Genomic DNA, 26,046 nt, shown 5'->3' with positions numbered 1-26,046 from the left:
GGCCCACCATGGGCCGGATGGGAACACTTTTTGAGAGCCTCCATTGCATCCTCACCCCAGCTGTTGACCTTGTTCTTGAATTTCACCGAGAGAATAAAAGCGCTCAATCACCTCCACATGCCCCCCACTACCCCTCTCCCTTCCAGCATCTGCACCCACACTCTGACTGCCCCCGTCGCCAGGGATGAGCTGACTACGCTTATGTCTGAGGCCAACCCTCCCATTTGTGCATCTGTGCAGGGGGTCCCACCGCCCCCCACATACTCAAGGACAAGGACGTCCCTCCAGCAATCCTCCCTCCCTCTCCTGCGCTGCCGTTTCCTCCCTTCTCTACTGGATCATTCCCACCAGCCCACAAACACGCTGTTATTTCTCCCAGCTTTAAAAATAACCTCTTGACTCCACTCGCATCTCTAATTACCACCCTGTGTCTCTGTCCCCTTTTCAGAAACCTCCCTGGGGAGGTGTGGGAACTGTCTCTAGTCCCCCTGCTCCCATTCCTGCTTGAAGCTGCTCCAGGCAGCCTTCTGTCCCCTCATTCCACAGAACCTGCCCTTGGGAAGGCTACCAGGCCCTCCTTGTCGCCAAGTCCAAAGGCCAATCCTTGGTCCCCATCTGGCCTAGCCCATCAGCATCACTGGACACAGCTGAGCCCCCCTTCCCTTGGCTCTTCTCAGCCGTCACTGTCCCCCCTCCTGTGTCCCAGGCTCCCCCTCCTCTTGCTGGCCTCTCAATGCTGGAGGCCCCGGGCTCAGCCCTGGATTCTCTTCTCTACTGACACCAGCTTCCTAGCTGATCTCCCCTGGTCTTGGGGTTTTATGTCAACCACTCCCCAGTTTTTATCTCCAGCCTGGACCTTGCCCTTGAACTTTAGATTCTGATCTTCAACTGCTCTGTGTATGTCTAACAGGCTTCTCAAAGTTGACATGTCCAAAAATGAATTCCTGATTCTCCCACTCCAAACCCGCTTCTCTCCTGAAGTTCCTCATCTCATAAAATGACTAACTTCATCCTTCCAGCTACTTGGGCTAAAAACCTTGGAGTTATCCTTGATTTTCCTTCTTTCACACTCCACATCTAATCCATCAGCCCATCCTCTTGGCATATCCAGAATCTTCCTCCACACCGCCTGCACCACTACCTCAGGGCTTCAATCCGCCGTCATCCCTGGCCTGTTATGGCCGTGGCCTCCTAACTGGTCTATGTCCCCTTGTAGCCCTTCAACAAATGAGCCAGTATGACTCCCCCTTTCAAGAGACAAGTCAGATCACGTCTCGCCGCCCCAAACCCTGCAAAGCTGCTGTCTCCCTCAGAGCAAAAGCCGACGTCCTTTCTGTGGCCCATGAGACCCTCCATCACTCTGACCTCATCTCTAACCACCCCCCTCCCCATCTCCTCTATTCCAGCTACTCTGGTCTCCGCTCTTTTCCTGGACACGCCAAGTACGTTCCCATCGCAGGGCCTTTGCACATGTTCTCCCCGCTCGAAACACAAAGATCGTCTCGTGCTTTCCTCCTTCCCTCCCCGATTTACTATTCCCCACAGATTATTATTACCTGCCCACACTGTACGTTTACTTGTTTATTTGCTTATTTCCTGCCTCTCACACTAGAGTATAAGTCTCGTGAAGATAAGGACTTTGCTTTGTTTCCTGCTGTGTCCCCAGCACCTAGAACAGTGCCTGGCACATCACAGATGCTCAGTAAGTATCTGCTGAGTGAGTGAGTGCGTGTCTATGTACCACACACAGCCCAATGCTCCCTGCTCCCTGGGGGTCAACCATCCCCTGAACCAGGGGGTCCAAAGGACACACGTCTCTCTCCCAGCCTGGACTAGCCTTAGAGATTTCAAACCATTGTGTAGGGTCTTCCCACCCTTCAGGGTACCTGATGATGCAGGCATAAAACACACCTTCTCTGGTACGGTTGCAACCATCACATGCGCTGGAAGAAAAACCTAAAAGGAGGCAGCATGGAGACCAGGGCTCTGCCCAGACTCCCCGAGCCAGGGCCCCAGGAACCTGGCGAGAATTCTCTGCTGGGTCATTGCAAACAGAAAATGAGGAGAGAAAGAAACTGACTCTAGAGCACATGTGTTTGTTTGTTTCTGAGGGTTACAGAAAAATTAGGTTATGGTTATTTAATGCTTTCTGGAATTTCACAGGGTGTGGAGATCAAGGTGGCCTCACTGTAAACTGCACATAGAGGACACTGAACAAACAGCAGATCTAATAAACCCCATCAGAGCTGTTAAATAAACTAAGAGAAAGGCCTTGGGAAGGAGCAGTTGAAACACCTGGGCCTTTAAGAGGCGGGGGTTTGCTCTGGGCTACAGACAGAATCACGATGTCTATATACTCATAAGATTATCTTATGTATCTTATGTATAATCATAAGATTTATAGGAGAGTTTCAGGGAAGATATTTTCCATTTCAATATATGAAACAGTATTTGTGTACTCTGTAGGCAGTCTTGAGCATTACTTTATTAACATTTTATGAGAGGGACTTCCTTGGTGGTCCAGTGGGTAAGACTCTGCACTCCCAATACAGGGGGCCCAGGTTTGATCCCTGGTCGGGGAACTAGATCCTGCACACATGCCGCAACTAAGAGTCTGCGTGCCACAACTAAGTGTCCCCATGCTGCAACTAAGAGTCCACGTGCCGCAACTAAGACCTGGCCCAGCATGCACGCATGCATGCATGCATGCATGAATGAATAAATAAATAGGGCTTCCGTGGTGGTGCAGTCGTTAAGAATCTGCCTGCTAATGCAGGGAACACGGGTTCGAGCCCTGGTCCAAGAAGATCTCACATGCTGCGGAGCAACTAAGCCCGTGTGCCACAACTACTGAGCCTGCGTTCTAGAGCCTGCCAGCCACAACTACTGAAGCCCATGTGCCTAGAGCCCATGCTCCGCAACAAGAGAAGCCACCACAATGAGAAGCCCGCACGCAGCAACGAAGAACCAGTGCAGCCATAAATGAATGAATGAATGAATGAATGAATAAATAAATAAATAAAAGATTTTATGAGAAAATATAGTACTCTTCCTGAAATGCTTTTCTGAATTACTCAGCAAGGGTGCTCCTTATTACATTTTGGGACGAGGTTTTTCTTGGGAGAAGACACTGCCCAGTTGGTAACGGAAAAGGGGACTTTTGAACTGCTTTCTGAAAGGCACTGCCCGCGCGCAGTGCAGCGCCCGGAAGCCTGCAGAGTCGCTTACCCATCTGCCTGCGGTGCACCACCCTGAAGTTCTTATGCTCCGGCATCGGGGCGGCCTTGCTTCTCCTGCTTCCTAGGGAAGGCACACAAGCTTTGTCTAAGGTCTCCATGGAACAGCTTCTTCTTGGTCCTTGCGTGAGGAGACCAGGCCTCGGCTCTGGAGTCCCTCTGGGAGAAGCCACGGAAGCATGGGAAGGACTCTCTGCGGGCTGTTCCCGGGGAGGCCGGTAGAAGTCATCTTCTGAGATCCAGCTCGTGCTTTTCTATTGGGAAAGAAGTAAAGACAGGTTGTTTTTAAAAACATCTTTATTGAGACATGATTCACATACCATAAACTCAATGCATCGAAAGCATGTAATCCAGTTTTCGTGTCTTCACGGAGTTGTGCAACCATCACTACAATCTGAGTGTAGAACATTTTCACTGCTTCATAAGGAAACCTCGTCCTCATCAGCAGTCACTCCCTGTTTCCGCTCAACCCCCCCAGTTCTCGGCAACCAATAACCTACTTTCTGTTTCCAGAGGTTTGGCCATTTTGGACATGCATAAACGAAATTTTATAACATGCGGTCTTTTGAAACTGGCTTCTTTTCCTTAGCGTAATGTTTTCAGGGTTGATCTATGGTGTGGCATGTATCAGTACTTCATTCCTTTTTATTACCAAATAGTATTCCAACATATGGATGTACCACATTTTGCATATCCACTCATCAGCTGACGGACGTTTGGGTTGTTTCCACTTTTTGGCAATTATGAATAATGCTGCAGGGAACCTTGACATACAAGTTTTTCTGTGGACACTCGTCTTCTGTTCCCTTGGTACATACCTAGGAGTGGAACTGATGGGTCATATGATAACTATGTTGAACTTCTGAAGAATTTCCAAACTGTTTTCCTAAGTGGCTGCACCATTTTACATTCCCACCAGCAACATATGAGGGTTCCAATTTCTCCACCACCTCTCCATCATTTGTTATTATCTGTATTTTTGATTATAGCCATCCCATATGGCTGTAATAAGAAATGCAATCTTATGGTTTTGATTTGCATTTCTCTAACATCTAATGACACTGAGCATCTTTCCATGTGCTTATTGGTCATTTGTATATTTTCTTTGGAGAAAAGTCTATTCAAATCCTTTACCCATTTTTAAATTGGTTTACTTGTCCTTTTGTTCTTGTGTTATGGGTTGAACTGTGCTCCACCCCCAAAAAAAGATATGTTGAAATCCTAACCCTCAGTACCTCAGAATGTGACGTTAGGTGACAGAATGTGAAAACAGGGTTGCTGCAAATGCAGTTAGTTAAGATGAGGTCATACTGGGGTAGGGTGGGCCCTTCATCCAGCGTGACTGATGTCCTTATAAGAGGAGAAAAGACGCACAGAGAGAGACCACCACGCGAAGACAGAGACACAGAGGGAGGCCACCATGTGATGACGGAGGGAGGGCCTGGAGTGATGCGTCTACAAGCCAGAGAATGCCCAAGATTGCTGGAGACACGACACGTTAAGAGAAAGGCGTGGAACAGATTGTGCTTCAGAATCTCCAGAAGGAACCAATCCTGCCTCCATTTGGATTTGGACTTCTAGCCTTCAGAATATCAGATACAGTAGTTCCCCTTTATCTGTGGTCTCACTTTCTGCGGTTTCAGTTACCCACAGTCAACTGTGGTCCAAAAATATTACGTGGAAAATTCCAGAAACAAACAATTCGCAAGTTTCACACTGCGTGCATTCCGAGTAGTGTGACGAAGTCTTGCACCATCCTTCTCCATCCCGCCTGGGCCGTGAATCATCCCTTTGTCCAGTGTATCTCACCCATTTGTCACTTACTTAGTAGCCCTCTTGGTTATCAGATCTCCTGTCATGGTATCACAGTGCTTGTGTTCACGGAACCCTTATTTTACTTAATAATGACCCCAAAGCACGAGACTAGTGATGCTGGCAATTCGGATCTGCCAGACAAGCCGTAAAGTGCTTTCTTTAAGTGAAAAGGTGAAAGTTCTCAACTTAATAAGGAAAGAAAGAAATTATATTCTGAGGTTGCTAAGATCTACGGTAAGAATGAATCTTCTGTGAGACTGTGAAGAAGGAAAAGGAAATTTGTGCCAGCTTTGCTGTTGCACCGCAAACTGCAAAAGTTATGGCCACAGCATGTGATAAGTGCTTAAAGGCATTAAATTTGTACAATAAGATATTTTTTTTTGGGGGGGCAGGCCACATTCACATAACTTTTATTACAGTATACTGTTATACTTGTTCTATTTTATTATTTGTTATTGTTGTTAATCTTTTACTGTGCCTAATTTATAAATTAAACTTTATCATTGGTATGTATGTATAGGAAAAAATACACTATATATAGGGCTAGGTACTATCTATGGTTTCAGGCATTTACTGGGGGTCTTGCAACGTATCCACTCAGATAAAGGGGAACTACTGTAATACATTTCTGTAGTTTCAAGCCATCCATTTTATGGTCTTTTGTTATAGAAGCCCTAGGAAACAAACACAAGTTACAATGTTTTTTTTAATATTCTGGACACTAGGCCCTTGTCAGATACATGATTTGCAAATAACTTCTCCAATTCTGTGAGCTGTCTTTTTACTTTCTTGATGTTGTCCTTTAAGGCACAAAATTTTAAAATTTTGATGAAGTCCAATTTATCTATTTTTCCCTTTGTCTCTGTGCTTTTGGTATCGCACTTAAGAAGCCATTGCCTAAGCCAAGGTTACAAAGACTTACTCCTATGTTTTCTGCAAAGAGGTTTACAGCTTTAGCTCTTACATTTAGGCCTACAATCAATTTTGAGTTAATTGGTTTTTAAAAAGAATTAATGAATTTTTGGCTGCGTTGGGTCTTCATTGCTGTGCACGGGCGTTCTCTAGTTGCGGCGAGTGGGGGCTACTCTTTGTTGTGGTGCGTGGGCTTCTCTTGCTGCAGAGCACAGGCTCTAGGCGCGTGGGCTTCAGTAGTTGTGGCACGCAGGCTCAGCAGTTGTGGCTCGCGGGCTCTAGAGCGCAGGCTCAGTAGTTGTGGCGCACAGGCTTAGTTGCTCCGCGGCATGTGGAATCTTCCTGGACCAGGGCTCAAATCCATGTCCCCCGCATTGGCAGGCGGATTCTTAACCATTGCGCCACCAGGGAAGTCCTGAGTTAATTTTTGTGTAGGGCGTGAGGAAGGGATCCACCTTTATTCTTTTGCATGTGGATATCCAGTTGTCCCAGCACCATTTGTTGAAGGGATGTAGGGTTTTTCAGCACTGCTTGTAGGGTTTGAGATGAGGGAGGTGTGGGTGAGCAGGACCCAGAGACCTCACTAGCTCCCTCTGCCTCTGCTCCCCACTTCTGAACAGGCCCCTGCGGCTCCAGGCAGCCAGGCCCTAGCCCTTCCCTTCTGTTGCTGTCTCTCCGAGTCTGAAGTTGCTCACTGACTGAGGAAAGTGGGTGGCTCTGGGGTCAGGAGGCTTGTAGGAATGAACTCTGCCTCCTTTTCTTCACTATTTCAAGTGCTCCCTGCCTTTCCGTGCCTAAGTGTGGAAGAGCAGAGGTGAGGAAGCTGGCTGGGCGCCTAAGTGGCTGTCTACACAGAGGAAATGAGTCACCTGAGGGGTGGGACAGCCCAGCTGTTTTGTTAAGTGCCACCGACCTCATCCTGATGTTGCTATTTCCACCCCCTAAATTAAGACTGCCCTCCCTGCTCCCGCAGACAGGGAATGGGGGAGCAGGGCTTGGAGCTACCCAGAATGCCCGGAAGGATTGGTTTGGACAGTTTAATCCATTAAGATGCTGCCAAATTTTCTGAGTCAGGAGCTTGGAGGTGGGCGGGGGGCGGGGGGGGCTCACAGAGCTGGGCCTCCAGAGCTTCCTCCCCAAACCCTCAGATTGGCAGGTGCTTCCTTCTGCCAGTGACAGGACAACGTGTCAATCAGGGTGACTGCTAGGGACTATTTACAGCTCTGAACAAAGCCTGTCTAAGTCATCATGACCCAGGGGAACTCCCCAGGGAAAATGGGCTGGAGGAGCAATCACATGGCTGTCCAGGCCACCTCCTGGAGCCTGGCACACACACCTGGGAAACCCTGCAACGCTGCAACCCCGGATAATGGCCCTAATGGGAGAGACCACTCTCCCTTGAGGCTCAGCTCAGGGGTCATCCATCGCCTTCTCCTGGAAGCTGTCCTTACTCACTCACCCCCAGCTGGGTTTGGGACCCCTTCTGGGCTCCCATGGCATTCTGTGTTCACCCCCATCCTAGCACCTACAAAGCTGTTTGGAATGGTCATCCTTCTTTGTGCCGGGCACAGAGCTATAAAAGATGAGGGGATACACCTTGACTATCCAACTATCTTTAACATAAAGTAACACGGATGGGGTGAGGAAGCAAGGCAGGAGACAGATGTGGATTTTGAGATGGTGTAGGCTCACTGGTGAGGGCCTCTCTCTCCTTGGAGATGTTCACACCTGGTCCAGTGGCCCCAGGCCGGCCACCAGGAAGTGATACTCTAGGGAAAACCTTTTGTTCTCTTAAGCAATAGAGAAAAACAGCAGGAATACTGGGTCCTTGGAGCTTCTGCACATGGGCCTGGACTGAGCTCTGCGGCTGTGCCCCCCTCCAGGACCCCCAGTTATTACACGGAGCGGGGGAGAGGGCAGCACACCACTGTTTCCCCTCCCCCACTAAACCTTCCTGCCTCCTGCTCATTCAGGGCCCCATATCTGGCCCGTTCGCTGCCCCTTTAACAGTGGGGGGAAATCACCAATGACCAAGGATCTAAGCCAGAGCAGCACCTGCCACCAGGACCCAAGACAGAAGAATGCCCCTTGGAGTTACTACAGGGACCAGGACACTGTGTACAACAGCTAAGTCCCAGAGAGGGGACTGGCAGAGGAGTGGGACGTCAGGTCTCTGGACCACTTTCAAAAAATCCCTTTTGTTCAGTCTGTCCTCATTATGTCAGGCCAAGGGACTGCCTGTTCCCCCTCCTGGGGGAGGGAACCACATGCCAGAGGCCAGTGGTCCATGAGGGCAGTGATTAGGGCCAAGTCTTAGAATTCAGACTGTCCTCTGGGAGTTAAACTGAGAAACCAACTCACGCCCTTCCGGATGCCACAGAGTCACCCTAGTTTCCCCACTCCTGTCCTTCTCAGCACTTATCACCAGTGTAATTATGATGCAGATAGTTATTTGTCTAACATAGTGTCTGTCCCCAAGGAGCAGAGCCTTTGTCCTGTTCCATCGCTGTACCAAGTGTAGTGCTTGGCCCATAGCTGGGGCTTTTAATTAAATTCATTAAAAACAAATTTTTAAAGAAAGACTGAATGGTTCTCGGGATTATAAAACTTGATAGTGACTCCCTCCCCCCCATAAAGTATCAGATAAATAGCAGTGACTAAATGACAGAAGCATAGAAAGATGAGAATCGCAGGGGCAGCACAGTGACTATCTCCTGAGAAGGGAATGGACGGACCCACAGCTCCCCTCTAGAGACAGACTCTGGGAGGGGCGAGCATCCGAGGTTCTCACGCTGAACTCGGCACCCGGTGCTTCGATTCCACGGTCCCCAAGCAACCCTGCAGCAACCAGACTCCCCTGATGCTGGCCAGGAGGCGGAGGGTGACCTGGTCAGACCAACCTGCCCGCCCCAGGCACCTGGTGGAGCACTTCTCAGTGTAAACTTACAAGCTGGCATCTCGGGAGTCTCTGAACAATTTGAGAACTATTCACTGATACCTATGCTTTCCCAGGTACAGTGCTCAGAACTGACAATATAGAAGTGAACGTGGGACTTCCCTGGTGGCGCAGTGGTTAAGACTCCACGCTCCCAATGTAGGGGCCCCGGGTTCGATCCCTGGTCGGGGAACTAGATCCCACATGCATGCCACAACTAAGAGTTTGCATGCCACAACTAAGGATCTGGCAAGCCACAACTAAGGAGCCTGCCGGCCGCAGCTAAGACCCGGTACAACCAAATAAGTAAATAAAATAAATATTAAAAAAGAACAACAAGTGAACAGACGTGGTCTTTTGTATCATGGAGCTAATATCCTGGACAGAAATACAGGAAATAAACACGTAGACAATGAAAGCGATAACAGAATCTAACCTACTGATGAGTGTCATAAAATGAAGCAGGTAAATGGGAAAGACAGTCATAGGGGATGGTGCTTTTGAAACAGGGTGGTCAGGGAAGGCTGAAACGACAGTGAGGAAAAGCAGTGAGTTGGGAAAGGGTCCAGGCAGAGGGAACAGCAAATGTAGAAGCTGGGGCTGGAAGGAGCGGGCTCTGGAAGCAGGTGCACGGAGGCAGTGCGGGGGTGGAGGCGGTGGGGACCGTCAAAGCTTGGTGAGCAGAGGAGGAGCTTTGCTGACGAGGTAAGCTGTTCTGTCCATCAGCTCTAGGACCCTGGCAAGATAGGATGTTGGAGCCAGCAAAGCAGAAGCCAGACCCTCGACAGGAGTGAACTCACCACAGTCAAGGCCACGCTGGGGAGCCCTGTTGCGGCCCACAGCCACTGTCCACAAGGGACATCCCTTTCCTCTAGCTCGAGTGGGGGCTTCAGAGCCTTTCTCTTCAACCTTCGGTGTGTGCTGCTGGTTTTATAGTCACAACCTTCAGGGTCCTGTAACATTCTGGGCCTAAAGCCACCTTCAAGACAGCAAAAACTGGGGAACTCCCTGGTGGTCCAGTGGTTAGGACTTGGTGCTTTCACTACAGTGGCCCGGGTTCAATCCCTGGTTGGGGAACTAAGATTCTCCAAGCTGCAAGGCCCGGCCCCCCCTCAAAAAAGAGAGCAAAAACTGAGAGTCTGACCCACACTTACACAGTTCCATGATTTACACAGTCATACTCGATAAATGGTACTAAGTCAATCAGATATCCATTTGGAAAACACCTACCTCACACCATATACAAAAACTAATCCCAGATGAACCATAAACCTAATTGTAAAAGGTAAAATATGAAAGCTTCTAGAAGAAAATACAGGGATTTCCACAGCCTTCACAGCCTTGGGGTAGACACAGATTTTAAAAATAGACACAAAACATATTGATCCAAAACAAAAAGACTGATAAATTGAAGTTCATTAAAATTAAGAACTTCTGGGACTTCCCTGGTGGTCCAGTGGGTAAGACTTTGAGCTCCCAATGCAGGGGGCCTGGGTTTGATCCCTGGTTGGGGAACTAGATGCTGCATGCATGCCACAACTAAAAAGTCCACATGCTGCAACTAAAAACCCCACATGCCACAATGAAGACCCCGCGTGCCGCAATTAAGACCCGGCGCAGCCAAAGTAAATAAATAAATAAATAAATTTTAAAAATTAAGAACTTCTGTTCAACAAAAGATATCATTAAGAGATTTAAAAGGCCAGCCATAGACTGTAAGAAGATATTTGCTATAAACATATATTTTTCTCCAGTAAAAGACACATCCACAGTATATAAAGAGCCCCTACAAATCAATAAGGAAAACACATACAACTCAATTGAAGAATGAGACAATTGTAGTGAGGTGGATGGACCTAGAGTCTGTCATACAGAGTGAAGTAAGTCAGAAAGAGAAAAACAAATACCATATGCTAACACGTATATATGGAATCTTAAAAAAAAAGTGGTTCTGAAGAATCTAGGGGCAGGACAGGAACAAAGATGCAGACGTAGAGAATGGACTTGAGGACACGGGGAGGGGGAAGGGTAAGCTGGGACGAAGTGAGAGAGTGTCATGGACTTATAAATACTACCAAATGTAAAATAGATAGCTAGTGGGAAGCAGCCGCATAGCACAGGGAGATCAGCTCGGGGCTTTGTGACCACCTAGAGGGGTGGGATAGGGAGGGTGGGAGGGAGATGCAAGAGGGAGGAGATATGGGAATATATGTATATATATAGCTGATTCACTTTGTTATAAAGCAGAAACTAACACACCACTGTAAAAGCAATTATACTCCAATAAAGATGTTAAAAAAAAAAAAAGAATGAGACAATGACTTTAAAGGATGCTTCCACAAAGCAAATGAAAAGGTATCAACATCATTAGTCATCAGCGAAATGCAAATTAAAACCACGGTGAGATACCACTACACACCTACTAGAGTGGCCAAAGTGTAGAAGATTGATAATACCATTGACTATGATAAATAGCAATGAAAATGCTCATATATTGCTACTGTGAGTATAAGTTAGCACAAGCACTTTAGAAAACCGTTTGGCAGTATCTATTAGAGCTAAACATATGCCTACCCAGTGACCTAGCAATTCCACTCTTAGATGTACACCCAGAAATGAGTACACAGGTTCACCGAAAGGCAAGTACAAGAATGCTCACAGCTGCTTTCTTCATAATAGCCCAAACCTGAAAACAACCCAAACGTCTGTTAATGGGAGAATGGATAACAATGTTGTGATATATTCTTACAGTGGAAGACTACAGAATGACGGAAAAGAGCAAACTAGAGCTTCAGGCTACAGGTACAGATGAATCTCACAGACATAGTGTTCAGTGAAACAAGTAGAAGAGTACATACTGTATGATTCCATCTACAGGAAGTTCAACGACAGGACAAACTTTATGGACTAGAAGTGAGAATGGTGGTTTCCTCTGGAGCAGGGCAGCGAGTGGCAGAAGGCATAAGGGAACCTTCTGGTGGCTGGAAATGTTCTGACTCTTGATCTGGATGGTGGTTACAGAGTGTGTATGATATATAATTATTCACTGAGGTGTACATTGAGGCTCTGGGTACTTTAAATACACCATTCCTCAAAAAATTTTTAAAGGGGAAAAGTGGGACAATTCAATGGGGAAATAATAGTCTTTTCAACAAATGGTGCTCATACAGCTGTATAACCACATGCAAAAAAATGAAGTTAGATCATAGATTTAAATGTAAGAGATGAAACTGTAGAATTTTTAGAACACATGGGAGTAAATCTTCACGACCTTGGATTAGGAAATGAGTACTTAGGTATGACACCAAAAGCACAAGTGACGAAAGAAAAGACAGACAACAGCAAAATTTAAAACTTTTATGCTTCAAATGATATAATCAAGAAAGTGAAAAGACAACCCACAGAATGGGAGAAAAATCTGCAGATCATTTATCTAATAAGGGTCTAGTGTCCAGAATATATAAAGAACTATAACTCAATTTATTAAATAACCCAATTTAAGAATGGGCAGGGACTTCCCTGGTGGTGCAGTGGATAAGACTCCACGCTCCCAGTGCAGGGGGCCCGGGTTTGATCCCTGGTGGGGGAACTAGATCCCACATGCACGCCGCAGCTAAGAGTTCGCATGCCACAACTAAGACCCAGCGCAACCAAATAAATAAATATAAAAAAAAAAAAGTCTGTGACAACTGTAATCTGTTAAAAAAAAAAAAAGAATGGGCAGATGTTTTGAATGGACATTTCTCCAAAGAAAACACACAAATGGCAATAAGCATTTAGATGAAAAGATGCTCAGTATCATTAGTCATCAGGGAAATGCAAATCAAAACCATAATGAGATACCACTTGTCACCCACTAGGATGGCTATAATAAAAGCAAAACCAAGAAAAACAGACAGTAAGAACTGCTGGTGAGGATGCAGAGGAACGCACTGCTGGTTGAAATATAAAACAAGGCAGCTGCTCTTGGCAGTTCCTCAAAAGGTTATATATAGCTACCATATGAGCCCAAAATTCTACTTCAAGGTATGCATTCAAAAAGGTTAAAAACATATGTCCAAGCAAAAAATTATACATGAATGTTCACAGTAGCATTATTCATAATAGCCAAAAGGTAGGAAAAACGCCAATGTTCATGAACTTATTAATGGATAAATAAAATGTGATACATCAGCTAATGAAATCTACAATGGGATACTGCTCAGCAATGAGAAGGAATGAAGCACTGATACAGGCCACAACATGGATGAAACATTTTGCTAACTGAAAGAAGACAATCACAAGTGTCACATATTACATGATTCCATTTATGTAAAATGTCCAGAACAGGCAAATCTATAGACAAAGGAGATGAGTGGTTACCAGGGGTTGAGCGGGGTGAGGTAGGAGGGGAAAGGGACAGGAGTGATTGCTAATGGGTAGGGGGTTTCTTTTATGGGAGACGAAAATGTTTTAAAATTAGACTGTGGTGATGGTTGTACAAATCTGTGAATATACTAAAACAAATTGAATTATACACTTTAATTAGGTGAATTGTATGGTATGTGAATTATATCCCAATAAAGCTGTTAAAAAAAGAGAGTGGACATGCCTCTTCTATAGTCTATTTCATGGCGCTGGCCCATCCTGAGTTATAGGATCTGAAAGCTACAGGCCAAAGGAGAGATGTGTGTGGATGGAACTGAAAGAGCAAGGTTATATCCCCAACACAAGCCCCAGACAGCGGCTAGGATGAGCTCTGGGTTTTATGTGTCTGGGTCCACGTGCACTCCAATTCCTACTTCTGCTTTTCATGACCCAAGAACAAATGTGAAATGGCACAAGAGCTTGGGTTCACAGCTTGACTACTGCTTCCCGGGGCCCACAGTTCCAGCCTCTACCCTCGGGGCTCTCTCCAGGACAGTCCCAGAGCTGGCTTCCTCAGGTCATCAACACACTGGATTGGCTTATTCTAGAACAGCGCTGTCCCACAGAAATACAATGCAAGCCACACAGGTCACCTTAAACGTTCTAGTGGCCACATTTTAAAAAGTTTAAAAAAACAGGTGAAATTAATTTTAATAATATATTTTATTTAAAATACATATTTTAAATGTTTTCATTTTAACATGATCAATAATCAAATTACGAATGACACATTTTACATTCTTTTTTTTCCTACTAAGTCCTCAGAATCCAGTGTATATCTTACTCAGCTTATCTCAGTTCGGACGAGCCACGTTTTAAGTGCTCCACAGCCACACGTGGCTAGTGGCTGCCCAAGTGGACAGTGCAGCCCGACATCTGCTTCGTGTTGCAAAATGAGTATTTTCAAAGCCTGGTGCTTTACGAAAATGTTAATTTAATAATAACAAGTACTGAGGAGGAAACCAAAGCTCAGTGAGGTGAAGGGCCTCGCCTAAGGCATAAGGGCATAACCCCTGAGTGGCAGGGGTTAAGGGAAGAGAGTCTGAGGTTGGGTGAGAATTCCCTGCTCCACAGGGTCCATGTGCAGATGACAGGAGACACCCATGGGAAGAGATGGGCGCACAGCCCGGCTCACATCCACCACTCACACCCCAAGGAACATGAGCTCCATCACCACAATGCTGTTAATACCAAACCATGCAGGGCGAGAGGCTCAGGGGGAAAAGGCAGAGACCACTCGGGGTCACTAGCTGGAGAAACCCCGCACCGCCTCTGAGACATTCACCAGCACCCCCCCCCCCAAAAACCCAGCTTGTACCACTCACCGGACTGGTGGGCGAGGGAACCACAAGGCTCAGCCGAGGTCCATCCTCCTCCGGAGGCTTCCTCTGGCCACTTCCTCGGCCAACTGCTCTGGTCGCCTCCCTCACCGGACTAGGAGGCTGATGGCCTGAAGCGCTCCCCGAAGGGACAGCTTGGGCACTGCCCGGCTGTGGCCAGCCCAGGGCGCCAGGTGCCTGGGAAAGCGGCTCCTGCTTGCGGTCCCCATCTCGAGTCCCAGGGGATGCTTGGGCGGGGCGGGGCTCTGCAGGTACCTCAAGGCGCAGGGGTGTGCTGGTGTCCAGGCCGCGGAGGGCGAGCAAGGCCTGCAGCGTGGGAACCTCCGCTTCGTGGCTCAGTCTGTCAGTTGGCACAGAGTTCACCTGGGCTTTGCTGAATTCCGACAACACCCTGGAAGTTTTTAAACAAAGAAACCTGTGTGACAGGCTTGTCAGCTAGAATGCCCAAGGCTAAGTGGAAAACTGCTGTTTTGTGATTGAACAAAAAACAAAACAAAACAACCCCCAACCCCTTAATCATCGCTGCGCTCCCAGCTCACACACACAGACGCTCCCACCAAAGTTGCTCCCCGGCTGGGACTTGGGCAGGTTGGGTAGGCAGGTGAGTTGTGCGGCCCAGGATCTCAGCTGACAGAGCCCACAAAGCAGAGGACAGGACTAGAGGCGAATGGGAACTGACCGCCTTTCAGCCTCTGAACAGGCTAACGGTGGGCCTGAAGAGCCAGCTCAGCCAGACAGCTGTGTGGCCGGTCCCTGCCCCAAGGCGACCTCGGCAGTGCCTCGGTGAACAGCATGTCTCAGAGCTGGGCTCCAAGACTCCACTCCCTGGGACACGGGCTTGGGCGAAGTGAGGACCCGCTTTGCTCCTGGAACAGTACCTGGGCAGCAGGGTCGGGGTGAGGGGCTGGGTGTGGATCCACAGAAGCCTCAAATCCCCAGACGCTGCTGCTGGAGCGCAGTGCATACAAGCTGTGACACGGGGATGTGTTCCTGATGGGACTGGCACGTTCTGCCCCTCAGTGGTGTGTCTGGGGCCGGGGGAGCCAATGTCACTGCCTTTGTGTACACACACACACACACGCGCGCGCGCACACACACACACACACACAGTTCTGGGACCTCTGGAACGTGCACTGGCTAGTGGCTGCTTCTCCCTCCCTCTCCTGAGAATCCAAGTTCTGTTTCTGAAGTAAACCTACTTGCTGTCTCCACCTCTGCTTATGAATCCAGTGAGGACATCATGGGCAAATACAGGTTCTGGTGGCAAGAAAGCTGTCTGGAGCCCAAGAGATCTCACCATCGCACGTATCTGCCCTAATGGCTTAGACTGGGTGCAGAAGACACATCAAACTCCCCTTAATGCGGTTACGGAAAAGAGGATTTTAGAACTCAAGTTTTCATCTGATTGTCTTCTAGGTGAGCTCTGCTCTTATTTACACCATCATAACCCCAAACAACATAGACATTTTGGACAAGAAGAGGTGACCAACCCATGTATTTCTGGGCAACTGATTTTCAACAGAGGTACTGAGACATTTCAGTGGGGAAAGAACAGTCTTTCAACAAATGGTGCTGGGCTAAGTGAATAGTTCCATGCAAAAGAATAAAGTTGGACTCATCTCACACCATATAAAAAAATTAACCCCAAATGGATCAAAGACCTAAAGGTAAGAGCTAAAACTATAAAACTCTTAGAAGGAAAGAGGTGTAAAGCTTCATATCTTTGGATCAGGCAATGGTTTCTTAGATATGACATATAAAATGTGCAAATATTATTATATATCTGATAAGAGTCTAGTACCCAGAATATACAGAGCTCTTACAACTCAACAATAAATAACCCAATTTAAAAACAGGCAAAGGACGGGACTTGCCTGCTGGTCCAGTGGTTAAGAATCCGCCTTAAAATGCAGGGGACGCGGGTTTGATCCCTGGTCAGGGAACTAAGATCCCACATGGCACAGGGCAACTAAGCCCACGTGCTGCAAGTAGAGAGAAACCCGTGGGCCGCAACAAAGAGCCCATGTGCCACAACTAAGACCCGATGCAGCCAAAAATAAATAAATAGTACAGATGAACTGGTGTGCAGGGCAGAAATAGAGACACAGATGTAGAGAACAAACGTATGGACACCAAGGGGGGAAAGTGGTGGTGTTGGTGGTGGTGGGGTGGTGGGATGATTTGGGAGATTGGGATTGACATGTATACACTGATATGTATAAAATGGATAACTAATAAGAACCTGCTGTATAAAAAAAAAATAAAATTCAAACAAAAATAAATATTTTTAAAAAGAAAAAAAGCACAATGCTTTCAAAGAATAAATAAATTAAAAATAGGCAAAGGAAAAAAAAATAGGCAAAGGATTTGAATAGACATTACTCCAAAGAAGATATATAAATGGCCAATGAAGACATGAAAAAGTGCTCAGAATCATTAGACAATAGTGAAATACAAATCAAAACCACAGGATGGCTATAATAAAAGAGACAGAGAGGGCTTCCCTGGTGGCGCACTGGTTGAGAGTCCGCCTGCTGATGCAAGGGACACGGGTTCGTGCCCCGGTCCGGGAAGATCCCACATGCCGCGGAGCAGCTGGGCCTGTGAGCCATGGCTGCTGAGCGTACGCGTCCGGAGCCTGTGCTCCGCAACGGGAGAGGCCACAACAGTGAGAGGCCCGTGTGGAGAAATTGGAACACATGTATACTATCAGTGGAAATGTGAAATGGTGCAGCCCCTGTGGAAAACATTTGGTAGCTGCTCAGAAACTTAAATAAAGAGTTATCATGGGACTCAGTAATTCTACTCTTAGGTACTTACCCAAAAGAATTCAGAACATATGTCCACACAAAATACTTGTAAATGAATGTTCACAGCAACATTATTCATAATAGCAAAAAAGTGGGAAAAAAATGTCCATTAATTGATGAATAAATAAATTGTAATATATCCATACAATGGAATATTATTTGCCCATGATATGTGCTATATAACGTGGTTGAACCTTGAAAACATGGTACTAAGTGAAAGAAGGCAGTCACAAAAGGCCACATATTGTATGACTCGATTGATATTAAATGTCCAGAAAAGGTAAATTCATAGCTAATGGGTAAGGGACTTCCTTACGGGTAATGAAAATGCTCTTGAGGTAGACAGGAGTAGATGTTGAATTCACAACCTTGTGAATATACTGAAAACCACTGAACAGTACCCTTTACAATGGTGAATGTTGTGATATGTGAATCACATCTTGATAAACAAACAGATGACCTCTCAGAGAAAGCTGTAAATGTGTCTGTGGAAGAGTTACAGAGGGGACGCAGGTGGGGACTCGCTCTTGCTCTAAAAGCCACACTCCAAAAACAGACCCACAAAAAATCCAAGAGTGCAATTTGCAGTGAGGAGGCAATGATGAGCTCTGGAAAGAAAGGGGTAGCTTCCACAGGCAGAGGAGGAGGGGCATTTGCTAACCACTTATCTGTGTCCAAACCACGAGGCCCCCTTCTGAAATGAACTAGGGTGTCAGACTTTTTACAAGGTCCTCTGTGAGGTCCCACCTCCTCATGGGCTCCCAGGAGGTGGTGTGGTGAGTGATTAAAAGCAGGGGCTCCCGAGTCCACCTGGCCTTGCTTAACACACGGCTGTGGGCCCCACAGTGTGAACATTATGTTCATGGACTTAATTCCCTTACCTGGAAAATGGATGTGGTATCAGCACCCATCTTTTATGACTGTGACAAAGATTAAATGACATAATACAGGTAAAGTGCTTAGCACAGTGTCTGGCACAAAGTGATCAATAAATGTTAACCTCATTATCATTGATAAGACTGCTTAGCCTCTGTATACACAAACATAAACGTGTAAGGAAAGGAACAGATTTACTGAAATACTCACTAGCATTACCAAAACAGTTACCAATTAGAAGTGAATCCTAACCTATAAGAAAGATTTTAATGACAAGCGTAGACTGGGTGTTAGAATAAGTGAGTGACTTAATGCTTAGAGAAATGTCACCAAACAGCAGGAAGCTTGTGTGATCAATTAGAGCTTCTGTCAAATCAAAACCAAGATCAAGGGGAATTCCTTGGCAGTCCAGTGGTTAGGACTCTGCACTTCCATTGAAGGGGGCACGGGTTCAATCCCTGGTCAGGGAACTAAGATCCTTCAAGCTGCAGGGCACAGCCAAAAAACCCCCCAAAAACAAAAAACCCAGGTCAAGGTGAAATGAAGCTCACAGAGCTTCATCAGAATTGGTGAAGGATCCAGTGAGAATAAGAGAGACACGTACATCAAGTGGAAAAAAGGGCTAGAGATGAGATTTTGAAGGAAAGGCAAAAGAAAGAACATTTTTAAAAATTTTGAGGAAAATGAAACATAGAAATGAAACTGGGGGAAAAAAAAAAGGAAAAGAAATGAAACTGAAACCACTACAGTCCTTCCACTTTGGTCTGGTTCAGGGCCGTGTTTCCCAAAACCTTTCTATTCGAAAATTGTTTTTTTTTTTTTGGCTGCACCGCCCGGCATGTGAGATCTTAGTTCCCCAACCAGGGACTGAACCCAGGCCCCCCCTGCATTGGAAGCGCAGGGTCTTAACCACTGGACTGCCAGGGAAGTCCTCTATTCGAAAATTTTTAAACTTTGTGCTTTCATTTAGAGAACATCTGGAAAAAAGGTATATGTATTATAAATACTTATGTATGAAGTAAATTAAAAGCATGGCCTGGAGAATCTGAATGGCCACCTTATAAAGTACCCCTGAGAAGTGATCCTGAGCCTGCGGTTTTCCTGAACACGCGGACTATTGTGTTGGTGATACACAGTATTATTTGGCAGTCAAGAGCCACTAATAAAAGCAAAGAGGGCTTCCCTGGTGGTGCAGTGGTTGAGAGTCCGCCTGCCGATGCAGGGGACACGGGTTCGTGCCCCGGTCCGGGAAGATCCCACATGCTGCAGAGCGGCTGGGCCCGTGAGCCATGGCCGCTGAGCCTGTGCGTCCGGAGCCTGTGCTCTGCAACGGGAGAGGCCACAACAGTGAGAGGCCCGCGTACCGCAAAAAAAAAAAAAAAAAAAGCAAAGAGGTAGGCTGCACATGCTAAGAATCATTTCCCCCAAGGGAAGGCCTCATGACAATGACCTCTGACAAATATTACTAACCAAGGTTTTGCAGCAGTGTATGTGAGGGCAAGCAGTAGGAGAACGGATGTCACAGGTACACCAGTAAAATGACACCACCACCCAGTGAGCATGCATGCTGTGTCAGACACTGCTCTAAGCATTTGACAGACCTAAATTCATTTCATCTCCCCAGCATTCCTTTGAAGCATTCTTATCCCCATTTTACAGATGAGGACATCAAGGTCAGAAAGGTTGAGTAACTTGCCCGAGATGGCAAAGCTGGTTGATGGAGGGCTCAGGCAGTCCGGATCCTGAGTCCACACTTTTTACCACTAGACTGTACCTATGCGTGATATAATTATAATTATAATTCAGGATATAATTATAATTCAGACCCAATGAACACAAAAGAAGCTGTGTGGGACAGTCGATCCTCTCTTCACAAGGCAAACTGTAATTTGGCTTCTGCAAAACATTAATAAGTTTCATTTGGAATGTTATGGGTTTTGCGCTTCATGTTTAATTTGTAGATTTTTTCTTTTTTTTTTTTGGCCACACAGAGAGGCTTGTGGGATCTTAGTTCTCCGACCAGGGATTGAACCTGGGCCCTGGCAGTGAAAGCGCAGAGTCCTAACCACTGGACCACCAGGGAATTCCCAGTTTGTAGATGTTTTGACTTTATAGCTGTAAGAGTTTTAAGCACAACGTGTTTATGCCTAATTTTAAGTTATATACATTTAAGCATACTCTTACGTGTTGGTGAGCATCTTTACCATTAAAACATATACTCTACGAAATGCTGGTCTCTGTGAATGCTCCAAGACAAACTTCCAGCCCAGCTCTAAGAATGATGGCGCTGGCTGCGTGCTTGTGTGTGTGTGTACGAGTGTGTGTGTGTGTGTGTGTGTGTGGTGTCTGCCGCTTCCTCACATCACTGTCCAGTGTCGGTCTGTACATCCTGACCCTCTTCCCTTGAGTTTCCCTGGAATACCCAGGACAACACTTCCCATGCAGGGTGGATGGTCACTGATTCAGGGACCTTAAGCTGGAATTTTCCAATCACAAGACTCATGAAAGATAAAGGCGAGGCACATGACAAAGAGAAGGCTGGCTGGTCTGCGGGAGGAGGGAGAGACAACCAAGGGCTAAGACAGGTGACTGAGCCTCAGTCACGCCACGGGCCCAGCCATCTCTGGGGCGGGGGCTGCTCCTTCCCAGCACATTATATCCAATCCTTCCGTTGGACATGTGAAAATTCTATCTGATGTGCTCAATGTCCGGAGGCCATTTCTGGGACCTACCAGACATTCTTATGTGTGCATCTCACTCATGGGTATCTCACTTGATTCTCAAACAGCCCTATGAGGGAATTTCCATTTTAAAGACGAAGAAACAATAAAATAGGTACCTAATAAGGACCTACTGTATAGCACAGGGAACTCTACTCAATATTCTGTAATGACCTATATGGGAAGAGAATCTAAAAATGAGTGGATATAAGAATATGTATAACTGAATCACTTTGCTGTACAGCAGAAACTGAAACAACATTGTAAATCAACTCTACTCCAATAAAAATTAAAAAAAAAAAAAAAGAAAGAAAAAGATGAAGAAACAGAACCTCAAAAAGAGTTAGCCGTGTACGAGATATTACTGGGCTTGTAGGTGGTGGAACGGGGCTTGAAACTAGATCTGCTCCAGGGCCAGTCCACGACACCCAATCCTGGTGTGATTCCCACACCGGGTGGGAGCCCTGGGAAGACCTGAACCAAGGTGGGGGGAAGGGTGGGGAACAGCAGGAGTGGAAAGGTCCTGAACACAGCTGATGTAACACAGGTCCTACTAGAGGAAATGCTTCAGAGACGGCTACCATGTTTCACCTATGAGACGAGTAAATTTCCAAAAGCTTGAGGATACCTTCTGTTGACAAGCCTGAGAGGACACAAGCACAACCCTGATGGAGTGCAAATAGGCAATATCTGTGAAAATTACAAATTAATTTATTCCTTGGCTCAGCAATTTTGCTTCTGGGAATTTACTGAACAGAGCTAGCTCGCGTAGGCCTAAAGGACCACATACACAGGTTATTGATAGAAACACTGAACTCCAATGTCCATTAAACTCAGGGCTGATTCAATAAACTAAGGTACATTCATACAATGGAAAAAATCTGTAACAGGAAAAAAAAAAAAAAAAAAAGAAGCTCTGATATGAAAAGATCTCCCAAACAAGGTATAGAATAATTTATACTAGCTTTCGTGGAAAGAAAGGAATAAGAAATAAGAAAGATAATAACCTATAAGGGAAAAGAATCTGAAAAACAATATATTTTATATATATATAACAATGTTATATATATTATATATATATAACATATTTATATATATGTATAAATAACTGAATTACTGTGCTGTACACCTGAAACTAACACAACATTGTAAATCAACTATACTTCAATTTAAAAAAAAAAGAAAGGGCTTCCCTGGTGGCACAGTGGTTGAGAGTCCGCCTGCCGATGCAGGGGACGTGGGTTCGTGCCCCAGTCCGGGAAGATCCCACATGCCGCGGAGCAGCTGGGCCCGTGAGCCATGGCCGCTGGGCCTGCGCATCCGGAGCCTGTGCTCCGCAACGGGAGAGGCCATGGCAGTGAGAGGCCCGCGTACCGCAAAAAAAAAAAAAAAAAAGAAAAGAAAAATTTGAAATTTGTACATTCATATTTGTTATAGATGCATTTAGAAATTGGAAAAATATGCAAGAAATTAATAATTATGGTTACATAAATACAGTGGGAAAGTCTTTTCACTGTATATATTTTAGATTTTTTTAAACTATAAAAATATATTATCTATTCAAAAATTAATGTTAAAAAGCCTGAAGGAAGGAAGGCTCTGGCCAGGCTCCCTTCTCCAGTCCAGTTCGTCATTGCATGTCCTCCTCCTCCACACACTTGCTCGTCCCCATTTGTCTGCCACCCCCGTCCTGGCATCACTCAGGTTTTCTGTCCCCCAGAAGGTCTTCTGTGAGGTCCCAGAAGATCACCCTTATGCACTGTGCTTCACTGCACTTTTTTGGAAGTTGTACATAGAGCTCTGAACTATAAGTTTCCTTCTCTCTAGATGAAGACGACAATAATATTTCACACCAAATCTCAGAGATTAAATAACTTGTTACAGGTCACCAGGACAGAGATGGGGCTGGAACCAACTCTGAGCCCCATCTAAATGCATTCTCCCCACTGGCCCCAGTCTGCCTGAAGGTACAGCTCCCAGCAATTCCAGTCTCTGGGGGAGAGTCCCTGCCCCCTTCGTCTGTCTTTACACCCTAACAGAGTTCCGTGCTCAGTGACAGGCAATCACATGCCCCAGGAAGGGAGGGAGGGCAAGAGGAAGAGAAGAAGGAAGGAGAAAGAGAGGGAAGGGGTGGGGGAGGGGTACTCACTCTTGCAGAGACAGGTCCGAATCGTCAGCATTTGCCGTCCCCAGGTCTGAGTCGCAGGACATGGGCTCCTCGGAACGGTCTGGACTCTTGGAGCCATTCTCTTGGAGCAGGCAGCTGTCAGAGTTGAGGCTGCAAGAGAGCTGGGATGAACTGGCCGTGTCCAGACTGAGGGAGGAGGCCGTGAGCCCCCTGTTCCGTCGGATCTTATGGCCCGAGTGCTGGACCTCGATGTCCTCCGAGCCTGAGGAATGGGAGATGGAATCCAGAGACTCCTTCCGCTGTAGTTCCGCTCCGGAGGTAGTGAGGGGGTCAAGCTCCGAGAGCGGGCAGAGCCCGGAGAGGGCCAGCGGGGTGAGCGTCCACTCGTTTAGGATGGCAGACTTGTAGGAGAGCTCAAAGGACAGGGACGTCAGGCCCTGCAGGAAGCTCAGGAGGAACTCGCCCTCCTCGGCGTCACGGAGCAGGGCCGTGGGCTGGTAGTACTCGCACAGGCGGGCCTGCTCCTGCAGCAGCAGCTTCAGGTAGCACTCCATCAGGCCGTCATTGAGGGCCAGCCGCAGCCAGGCCCGGCAGCGGCCCACGTCCGTGCTCACGAAGATCAGGTGCTCCAATTCCGAGATGATGTGTCTGGGAAGGTGGAGAACACACGTGTTTTCAAGAAACAACTCCAAATCATGGACATGTCATTTTATCCACTGGTTAGCAAGAGCCAGTAACAATGACCACAAATATACATAGGCATGAAAAGCTCCTGGATAGCAGTGTTCAAAGGGGAATTTAGAAAGGTTCAGCTCTAAACCCCCAACTTTTTTACATTTAGTGTCATGAAGGATTGTTGCCATTTTCATGACAACTACCCGTCCGGCACCTGACATCATCTGCTCATCCAGGACATGTCTGCTAAGCCCCTAAATTTTAGGTTGAGGTCCTTGGAGCTGCGAAGACACAGGGTAAAGTCATGGTCCCTACCCTCGGTCCAGGAAACCGCCTTTCAAGGGCATATTGAGGTGAGCCCTGTTGTTAGCAGAGCTGGGGTGAGGGCTGGGTAATCACCTCTGGGTTGGAGTAAGAAAAACACCACAGAAGAGGGTAGTATCTGAGCTGGGCCTTGAGAGACTACAAGAGGCAAAGATGGATGGAGAAACTTTGAGGCACAAGGGACTGACGGAGAAAAAAGCATAAAGGGTAGGAAAGCAACAGACTGTAACAAGAGTGGGGAGCGCTCCAGTTACAGCACACGGACGAAGAGTGGGTGATTGGGTTGCAAAGCCAGGTAATGCAGGGCCTTGAGTATCAAACGGGGGAGGCAAAGCGGGGCGATGCTCCCCACACCTGGCTGTGCACCCGAATCACCTGGGGAACTAGGTTAGGATACAGGTTCCGGGGCCCCAGCCAAGTGAAGCAGACCCCAGGCTGGCGTTTGGGAGCCTGTGGGCTACGGGTTTTTGCTCAGGAAAGTGACGTGCTCGCAGCTACGCAGACTTCAGGGTGGGATGTTCCTACCCAACCCAACCCCACGTGTACCAAACTCAGCTCCTGAATGCCTCGGTCTGATGTAAATGCCCCTCCTCTGACTACCGCCAACCCCTGTGCACGTCTCCTCCACGGGAGTGCGGACCGTACTCTGCAGAACCCAGTGATGGAGCTCCAGTCAGCTTAAGCTCAGTAAATGTTGGCTGACTGACCAAAGGAAAGACAGAATGAGATAAGGGGGACAATTAGAAAGGCACTGCCACCCAGGAGTCAGGTAAGAGCCTGAGATAGGGCAGCGGCAGTAGCACGGGAAGGAAGATTAGAGACTGACAAAGGCACCTTTGGGCAGGAGGTGGCATTTAATAGCCCCGAGAGGCACAGTGTCAGCTGCCTGCTCTGAAGCCCAGGCGGTTCAGGGCAGGGCCAGCAAGACAAGTGTCTCAGAGCACACATTCAGAGGCTCTAGCTGGATGCCACTCTTCTTAAGAAAAAAGAAGCAAACCCTACCTTGTTACAAGTATGATACGTAGCACACAGATGTGCAAACATCCTAAGGCAGGGTCAGCAAACTTCTGGAAAGGGCCAGACAGTAAAGATTTCAGGCTCTGCAGGCCGCACAACCTCTGTTGCAACTACCGAATTTGCCAGAGGGTGGTACAAAGAAGGCTCCTGCTCTTGCTTAGGGCACCCAGCCCAGGGGCTCGACGCTGCCCCAGGCCATGGCCTGAGGGGCTCACTGAGCCCTGGTCTAACATCCCCCCACCCCCACCCCGCTTAGTCCACCATCTCCTCTCCGGGACACAGGGCTCTCTGTGCCTCTCCCGCACGGCTGGAGGGAAGAGCCCAGCATCCCACACTTTGAAGCTCTTCGCCAACGTGAACCGCCTCCACCCCCCGCCCTGCCGCCCCCAGCAGCTCTCACTTGTGGGTGACAGCTTTCAGGAGGGGCCAGAAGACGGGCTGAGGCAGAGGCTTCTGGTGGGCACTTTTCTTCCTTTTCCCTCCGGCCTCGGCTCGGATGTGCTTGGTGTGCAGGCCGTGGATGAAGACGGCTTCCAGGGCGCTGCACATGCTGTTGGCATCTCCGTCTTCACTTGTGACTGCTGTGTCCAAGGACACGTACTGCTTCTGCAGTGCCTTCACGGAGCCCACTAGCTTCTTCTTGATGACCTGGGTGGCGCCAGACATAACACAGGCCTTTAGAGGCTCCTGTGGCGACCCCTGCAATGTGACTCTTCCTGTGGCCAAACACATGGGTCCACATGCATGCACAAATCTACATACCTGTGTAGCACAACGAGTGCAGGCTAACAGTAGAAAATAAAGAGAAAGCAGAGAGAAGTAAAGGAAAATCGCCCCAAGATGTGTTAGTT

At 47.2% G+C, this 26,046-nt stretch overlaps 1 protein-coding gene across 7 annotated transcripts in view; it reads right to left on the bottom strand.

Annotated features, from left to right (window-relative positions):
* The window catches only part of PLEKHM1 (pleckstrin homology and RUN domain containing M1), a 50,921-nt gene that overhangs the window by 15,075 nt on the left and 9,800 nt on the right, over positions 1–26,046 (bottom strand). For 6 of the 7 annotated variants that reach the window (XR_007473579.1, XM_033416908.2, XM_033416909.2 and 3 more), the window contains 4 exons: positions 25,596–25,843; positions 23,201–23,827; positions 14,631–15,036; positions 3,229–3,490 (listed from right to left, as the gene is read on the bottom strand). Coding sequence is in view for 6 of the 7 variants with exons in the window: in XM_033416908.2 (XP_033272799.1) it covers positions 3,229–3,490; positions 14,631–15,036; positions 23,201–23,827; positions 25,596–25,843 (1,543 nt within the window). In the remaining variant the exon portion in view is untranslated. The remainder of the gene's footprint in view (positions 1–3,228; positions 3,491–14,630; positions 15,037–23,200; positions 23,828–25,595; positions 25,844–26,046) is intronic. The other variant, XM_033416913.2, reaches the window with a different exon arrangement.

Source organism: Orcinus orca, chromosome 19 (assembly GCF_937001465.1).
Source record: "Orcinus orca chromosome 19, mOrcOrc1.1, whole genome shotgun sequence".
Classification (NCBI taxonomy): domain Eukaryota; kingdom Metazoa; phylum Chordata; class Mammalia; order Artiodactyla; family Delphinidae; genus Orcinus; species Orcinus orca.
This window is presented reverse-complemented; position numbering and strand designations above follow the sequence as displayed.